The sequence below is a fragment of the Alligator sinensis genome, unplaced genomic scaffold (genome assembly GCF_000455745.1).
Source record: "Alligator sinensis unplaced genomic scaffold, ASM45574v1 scaffold281_1, whole genome shotgun sequence".
In the NCBI taxonomy this organism is placed as follows: Eukaryota; Metazoa; Chordata; order Crocodylia; family Alligatoridae; genus Alligator; species Alligator sinensis.
In genome coordinates this window covers 1,579,625-1,588,182 of record NW_005842306.1, presented here as the reverse complement: position 1 = coordinate 1,588,182, position 8,558 = coordinate 1,579,625, and the positions used below count along the sequence as shown (strand labels likewise).

The 8,558-nt window shown below is 41.4% G+C and overlaps 1 protein-coding gene across 6 annotated transcripts in view; it reads left to right on the top strand.

Annotated features, from left to right (window-relative positions):
* TTC7B (tetratricopeptide repeat domain 7B) overlaps positions 1 to 8,558 on the top strand; it is a 274,550-nt gene that overhangs the window by 71,344 nt on the left and 194,648 nt on the right. For 5 of the 6 annotated variants that reach the window (XM_025209742.1, XM_025209743.1, XM_006028358.2 and 2 more), the window contains one exon: positions 3,058 to 3,179. The exons of the other annotated variant lie outside the window; for it this stretch is intronic. In XM_025209742.1, coding sequence (XP_025065527.1) covers positions 3,058 to 3,179 — 122 coding nt within the window. The remainder of the gene's footprint in view (positions 1 to 3,057; positions 3,180 to 8,558) is intronic. 6 annotated transcript variants of the gene reach the window in all.

Below are 8,558 nucleotides of genomic sequence, written 5' to 3'. Positions count from 1 at the left end.
GGCCTTGCTGGCTGCGGTCTGGCATTGGTGGCTCATGTTCATCTTGGAGTCAATAATGACTCCGAGATCCCTTTCCGCCTCTGTGCTTTCAAGAGGGGAACTCCCCAGCCTGTATGTATGCTGTTTGCAGAATCTGATTTTTGTAATTGGATGTGCAGTGAAAAAACTAGAGATTTACTTTCCTGGAGCTTCCAGAAGAAGCTGAGGGGCTGCTCTTCTTTCATTAGACTTCAGTATAACCACTCTAGTGTGCATATGTAGGTGGTGGATGTGCTGAAATACTTTAAATCAATGGTCTCCAACCTTTTTATGGTGAAGATCACTTTTTGTAAGTAAAGAGCACCCCAGGATCTACTGCCTCTCTCCCCCACCTCTTGGACAAGCTGCCCGGGCTCTGACCCCACTCACCCAGCCCGGCCTGGGCAGCAGGGGCGTGGCAGCCCAGCCATGTGCGTCCTGCTGCTCCTGATTGTGGAGCGTCTGACAGACTGAGATTGACTGGTTGGTGACCACTGCTTTAAATACTGACCTGAGGATATAGTTCCTTCGTAGGACGTATTGCTTGCTTGGTGGTGAAATAAAGAAATCTTGACATAAAGAAGTTGCTAACAAATTATACTAGAATTGTGTTCTGCAGTCAAAGTATATATTTTCTGCTTTAAACCAGCTGACCATGGGATGGCTAGGTTTTAATACCTTTTGGATGTACTTTCCATCAGCTGTTGACGGAACTACCAGTGAAAGTAAACAGGTTGTTAAGGTGAATTGGAAATTTGAACACCAGTTACTCTCCCATCGTTGGCCTCCATCATCCTAAGTTTTTGAGTAGTGAAATGCTATGTCTACACGTATTGCATTTTAAGTCCATGACAAACGGTCCTCAAACAATTTCCACAAGAAAAAGGTAAGGATGTAGGAACATGTTAGTAATTATGAGCATGTGCAACAGAACACTGAACAACTGCATTAAGACTGACCCCTGGACAATTATGACAACATGCAAGTGATTGGTAAACACAACTGGAAATGCATTATAATAGAGACAGCACATTGTAAAGAACCTTGTTCATAACTGAAGTTTTTTTTTCTTGTCCAAGAACTCAGAAATAGCCAGAGATTTCCTGATCAAAAACAAGCAGGAACTGCTTATAGAACTTTGAATGGAAGAAACTGCACTGCAGAAACAATGCAAGTCTGATTTGGACACACAGTAGATTGGCTATTCAGTGTTCTACTGCAGGGTTTGTCAACCTATGGCTTGCGGGCCAGATCCAGCATATGAAGTCTAATATTGTCCATGACTTAATAATGGTACACCAATCCCCTACTTTTACTTTGGTTGGCCTTGCTTTTTGCAGAGGGCTGCTCTTTTGCCCCTTGTATGCCCTGCCATCTCTGCTTGCTGTTGCTGCTGAATCAACCTCTCCAAGTTGTCGCTTACCATGTTTTTTGGCAATGGCTGCATTAGGGGTAAGAGCTGCCTTCTGTACACATTGGGGGCGGCTGGGGCAGCAGCAGGGGATTGGTTGTTTATGGCAGTTGCTGTACTGCAAGCTGTGGCAAACTGCTAGTAAAAGATTGCTAGTCTCTTCTACTGCATTGCTTTTGATTTTATTAGAATGAACAATGCCTAAAAAGTTAAACCTGGAAAATTCAGGTAGGTAAAGCTATGAATGCATATTTCTTCTACTTTTGGAATGTACTAGATACCCGCCATCCCATCCAAGGTATGTCAAAAAAAAAAAAAATACTCGCAGCTTCCTAGTGAAGGGTATTCCTGCACATTAACTCCTTGCTCACTTTCCATGTTCAGTTATCCGTTACATTCACAGTGCATTCAGAATTTGAATCGGAGCTGAAGAATGCTGCTGAAAGAAGTCCTAATTTAAGATAGTTTCTCTCAGTTTGGAATGGCTGCAGTTTTTTAGCTTTTGGAACTATAAAGTTAGCACTCCCTTTCAAGTACATTTTAACTCTGCTTTTATCAGCATTACAAAAGGTCTCCTATAAAATGGAAGCTATTGAAAAGCCGCCTATTAGTCAAACAGGTGTTCTTTTGTGGATGCCCATGAAGAACTGCTAGTTCTGAGAGAAATCAATTTAGGATTCTCTTGTAAAATATTGCCTACTTGTGGTTTCTACAACTCAAAGTTCATTGCAGGAAAAGTTGCTTCTTAATTTGCACTTTAAAATACTTTGATCTTGCTGTAAATGGATTAAAAAAACCTAACTCATTCTTAGCATTTGGCAGAGATAGGGCTATATTTTGTCTGATACTTTTAAAGAGAGAACATATGGAATTGTAGACACTTTCCTGCGGGGGGGGGAGCCCCCCCACATGCCTTGGATTAACTAAAATAGCTTCTTTCCATATGTGTGTTTTTTCCCTTTCAGGTTTTTCATGACTGCTAGAATATAGGCTGTATATGTAAAAGAAAACCCAAGCTAAGCTTAGAGCTTTGAAAAAAGGCAGTAATAGTCTAAACATTAGAAAATGCTTACTTCAGTCTTTGAGGCGTTGGTCTACTTTGGATGGAAGGATGGATAGATAGATATATCTATCTATATAGATATACACTTTCTTGAATTTGTGTGGTAGAGTTGGTCTTAACTGAGTTATAGAATCTGTGTATTCATTTTTTTTTTTTAAATTTAAATGGAAGCAAAGCCATCTACGTTTTGAGTATTACTCAGAGGCACTGAGCACCGTCACCAGCTATTACAAAAGGGCCTTGTAACTGCACACATACAGTTCTTACAATCCTTTATATAACTTTCTACATACAAGTTACATCTTCATAGGCTTTATAAAATTAAACACAAGTTCAGTGAGAAATAGTGTGGAATAGAGGGTTTTATATGTAAAATTAAAGAGCCTGAAAAATAAGGAAATGAGGAGGGTTCCCTAGGTAGGCAGAGATGGAATGAGAGAAGCTTTCTCCAAGCTTATTTATCACGGACTTCCATCCTACCAGGTGATCACAACCCTCTCCTTTTTAAAAAAATCAATTATTTGTGCTAATCTGATTTTATTGTTTTGGGGTTTTTTTCTCTTAGATAATAAATACCAATATACAGAACAGAAGCCCTAAACCGGGGCCTGCTGCACATGAACAGGAACTGAGTTTTTTCTTAGAAACAGGACTCCAAAGAGCACATGTTTTGTATTTCAAGAATGGGTAAGATTTGACTTTGCACCTTTTTATCACTTAAAAATTAGAATATGATACTGACAGATACCTAATTTCTACTTTATTACTGTAGTAGAAATATGTTGGTTGAAAATATTTTATTTGACTAGCTATATAGCATACCTTATTCTATGCATCTTTTACTATTTTTACTTTAAAGTGAAAGTAGTACTAATTTAAATAAAATAATTGCAGTGTTTTCTTATTGATCATTATTAAATGTAGGAAGTTAAAAGAATGTGTGTAACTTCTCTATTTTGTGTTCAGGCTTCATTAATGCAAGTTATTAGAAAAGACTGAAAACAAATTGGTTTTACAACTTTTTTTCTAAATCTCTTCAGTTATCACTTATTTTAATATTATGCTGCAGGATTAATGTGCATGAAGACAAACAGTATGTATATATATCCTCTCTGTACCTACTCTGTAGATCCTTTTTTAGGTTGTGCATGGGAAATCATTTATAACTTTGTTTAAAAAAAAAAAAAACATTAGTCTAAAGGTAGATGTAGAAATACATACCAAAAATTGCAGAAAATGAAAAAAGGAATAAAACCCTGTATTTATTTTTAGCGCTTCAAAACTTGGCATATTGGGCTTTAAGTACATTTCTGGCATTTGTTGAAAATGTAATTTGTCAGCTAGTTTCCTGGGCTGATTTTTTTTTTTTTAATTTGTTTTTTATGAGAAAACATGCTCAGACTGAAATCCTGGTTCTATTGAACTTATTGAGAGTTTGACACAACAGGATAAGGGTAGGGTTTTCATCTAAAAGTCACTGGAATATTGTTCAAATGAAAGTAAACAACACCATTGGGAATGAGGAGTTATGCAGTGTCTGTAAAGAGTTACAGCTTTTGATCCAAGTCATGCTGGTTGACTTGCAAAGGCTCAAAGCTCTAAAACTATAGGATGACTTCAGCATGGAAATTGTCAGAGTTTTAGAAGTTTCATTCTTAACATATTGAAGCAGTGCCCCAAATAATAGAAATTTGGAAACCATGTTTTGTGGGTTTTTTTATCACTAAATTGTGGGGAAGAATGGAACATTCTAGAAGCTCCATTTTTTTTTTTCATTTACCACCATTGGAAAAATACTGATGGGTTTCCTTCCTGCATGACCTACAGCACAAATATAAAATGACTAGTAATGGGAATTAGAGAAAAAATAGGTACAGGGTCTACAGTTCTGAAAAGTTGAATAATAGGGATTGAAATACTGAATGAAATCATCCTCTCTCTGGGTAGAAAATCTTTCTTAGTCCTTATCAGTTAATGTCTGGCACATGCTCTGGAGAAAGAGGTTTTTGTCCCTTAAATATGTTAGTATAATGTTTTTAGGCTGCATACATCTGTGGTCACTCTTTTGAGATTAAATTCCGGGCGTCAGTGGTCAGGTCTTGTAGCATGCAAGCTGGGGAAGAAGGATAGCTTCAGTTGTAGGGTGTCAATCTCTCTAAGTTCTTCCGTTCACCTCCTTCATGACCTGAAGCAAATTATAGTCTCCCCTTGTAGGAAGCATGTGTATCAGATTCCACCAAATTAAAGGAATTACAGATTTCAAGTAACACTATTGATATCAACATTATGTGGGTGTGATGGATACACATAATAAACCTGTTGTTCATTCATTGTTAGGTACTTTTGCATACCTGTTTAAGAGTTGCTTTTGGTTTTGTTGGCTGTCTCACTTTTTGCATAGTGGGAGAACGTCCAAACAACTTTACCCAAGATGTTTCCACTAACAGTTTTGGTAAATTCATTTAAATTTCTATTTAAATCATTACTTTTCAAATTAGCTTTATGTGAATATCCCTATACTTACTCAAATAAAACAAGTTTTTTTTCCCCCAGGCTGGGGGGAGGGGGAAGAGGGGAAGTAGGTCCTCATTTTATATTTACGTATCAGCAACCCCTTCTCCCCCACATCAAATACATTATCTATCATTAAACTGCTGCTAGAAGCAACCTGTGCTCAGGCATGGAGCAAATGAAGCTGATTGAATGGAGCCCAAGCTCAGTTTGCCCATAATACACCTGGCCTATGTGGCAAACATACTGATGGGAACAGCGTACGTGCGTGCATGTGTGGCTGGCTGGCCAGCCGGCCAGCCTTTAAAAAAAACAAAAAATGGACAGTTTCTCCCCCAGGAAGGAACTGGCACTGGGCCTGGAAGTACTGCAATATCAGGCCAGCACGAGGAGGGCCAGTGCCAGCCCTGACACCCTCCCCTTGGTGCCAGAAATACTTGTTGGGGTCCTTTTATTGATTTATTGATATTTTTTTTTAAATGTTATTAAAACTTTTATCTTTTTACCAATGCTTCATAGCGCAGAAACAACTATATAGCTAGCTAGTTAGCTGTATGTTTTTTTTATATGAAACCCTTAAACAACATGCATCAACTTTCTACAAAAAACAAACCCTTACAGAAATCTTTTTCTTCATATACCACCCCATGAAAAAACTTACCTTAGTAATCACCTGAAGCTCTCAGCCCTTCTCATCAGTCTCTCTGGTTTAGTGAAAAAAGCACATCCAGTCCTTTTTCCTCCACTTCTTCTCCACCTCTTCCTCCCCAATCTCTTCCTTGTCCTGAATGATGTAGTATTTCAGCTCCACTGAAATTTCAGGCCCTCTTTCAGTGAAAGCCAACCCTTTTAAACACCCAGAGGTTTCTTCCTTTCCATAAACTAGTTTTAACATGTGTTTAAAAAAGTCCTTAATAATGTTTCCTCTGGTCCCTTTTGGTATGAATCCATATAGTACCATCTCCCATACTAATGACAGGTTTATTTTGGTGATATTCAGAAAGCGCTGGACCTTTCCCACACCCTATTTGTATATTTACACTCCCAAAACATGTCCCACTGCTGCTTCTTCCCCACACCTCTCTCTCGGTCATGTTGATGAGCTCCACCTTCGTTGCATTTCTCTCACTGGCAAAATATTACTTACAACAGTTCACCCGAGGTCAGCATGTTCACCTTTTAGTTGTTTACCTGTCACTACTTCCCACACCTTCTTTATTTCTCCTTCTGTGAAGTTTCTCACTGGCACCATCCTGTCTCTTTTCTTTACCTCTTTTATCAATTTGTTATGATCCCTCAGGACCTCCAGCGCTACCTTCCCTATTTTATAAATCTGCATGATTTTATAACACCCATGGATTTTTCAGAGAGGTCTGATATACTTCTTTGAGGTCCATTTCCTCAAAATTGCAGCTGCATGAAATTGGGTGATGCATACTGTTTTCCTCTCTCCCTCCATTACCACCTTACAAAGCACGCTTACATATTTTGAATAAATGAACATGCCCAAGTCTGGCAGCCACAGTCCCCGCCACCCCCCATCTCTCTTGCTTTGTATGGTTCAGCTCCAGCCAACCTTTCTCTTTTTGGCTTCCCAGAAAAATACATATTTCCCTTTGTACTTTTATTATCTGTTGCCATGTCTATGGGAATACAATTCCCATATATATATATATATATATATAATAATTGGCAGCAGCACAGCCTTAAATGCTTTTCCAGCAAAGGACAGTGTTAGGGGTGCGCCGATAGAGATTTTGGGGGCAGATAGCCAATATTTAAGGCGGCATATTGGCCAATGTTGATCTGATACAGTTGCCTCCAGGTGGTAAGTCCGTGTGGTGGAAGGGGCATGGGGGGGCAGATCAACGCCCCCCGTGGTGAGGGAGGGGGCAGGGGTAGGTGCTGCCTGGTGGTGGGGGGCATAGGATGGAGCCACGGTTTGTGGGGGGGGGGCAGCTGCTACTGCTGCTTGCACCCTGGGAGGGCAGGGGCTGGGGGGACGTGTGCCCCTGTATCTACATGGTGTGGACTAGGTGGCAGCTGCAGGGTGAAGCCAGAGCCAGGGCTGTGTGGAGCTTTTTTTGCTGGGGGCTGGGCTTGGAGCAGGCTCCGGCAGCACTGGAGGGAGGCTGCAGCCACCCCAAATTTCAGTGCAGCTCTGCTTCCAGCCCCGCACTGCTGCCTGCCGCAGCTTTCCCTGGCACTTGCATGGCGGTGTGCATTTAGCTGGGGTTGTGCCAGGTGGTGGGCGGCAGCATGTGGCTGGGAGCAGAACTGCGGTGAAATTTGGGGTGGCTGCAGCCTCCTCCCACTGCTGCTGGAGCCTGCTCTGAGCCCAGCCCCTGGTGAGAGGAGCCCTGTGCAGCGCTGGCTCCGCCTCCACCCTCCAGCTGGAGCCCACCCTGCACCATGCAGATTCAGGGGCACACGCCCCCTGACTCTCACCCTCCTGGGGTGCAAGCAGCAGCAGGAGCTGCCCACAAGCCACAGTTCTGTCCTGCGCCCCACTGCCCCTTCCCTTTCTCCTCCCCTTCTGACTTACCAACTGGAGGTAGCTCCCCTTTCTGCCAGCTTTGCTCTGTACTGCACTGCAGCTGCACACAGCACAGGCATTTATTAGCTACGTTATCAGCCCCATAGGGCTGATATCCATCATAGACAACTTTCTTCATATCAGTACCGATCCAATATCGAACAGAACCGGAGCACCTCTAGATAGTGTCCTTCTCGACAATAACCAGAGTATTTGCCATAGTCTTGCTGTCACCTTTTTCCACGCTGTATTACCTTTCCCTTTTGGAGTTCATCGGGATCCCTAGCGCTCTGACTCTCTTATTTGAAAGCCCAACTTCTCCAAGTCCCTCCAGTACCCCACTCCCATAATGGTGCTTTTTGACCTATTTAGTTTAGCCCCCGTTGCTTCTCTGTGCTCTGATGCATGCTTTAGCACCCTTTCCATTGAAAGTCCATCTCTAACTACTACATTTGCCATCTATGTATAGTACACTTTTTACCTCGCCCCCTTCTGGTATCTTTACTCTGCTTATGACCGTCTTTTCTTATTCTTTGTGCTAACTGTTCCATGCTGTGCACAAATAGTAGTGGTAACAGCGGGCACCTTTGTCTCACCACTGTGTGAAGCTTTAAGGCCCTGCTTAGGTGCCCATTAATTTGTACTTGACTGTGCTTCTCTACAATAACCGTATCTAACATACCTTTCTCTGGAACCCCATTTTTCCTGGCACCTCAAATATGTAATCATGATCCACTCTGTCATATTCTTTTTCTAAATCTAGGCTTTCTATAACACTTTTTTTTCCTCTCTTGGATGTGGGACAGCATACCTCTAATCACTTCAGAGGTCCTTCTGCCTGGTGCTATGCATACTTCATCTTCATGTATTATCTTATGGAGGCTTTTTCTCATCCTCAAAGCCAGCATCTTGGCCATTAACTTATAGCCCAACTTTAGCCCAAATCAGTCTCCAGTTTTTTGAGGAGTTCCTTCAACCCTTTCCTGAAGAGTAAGATCATAACACCTTTTGTAAAATCT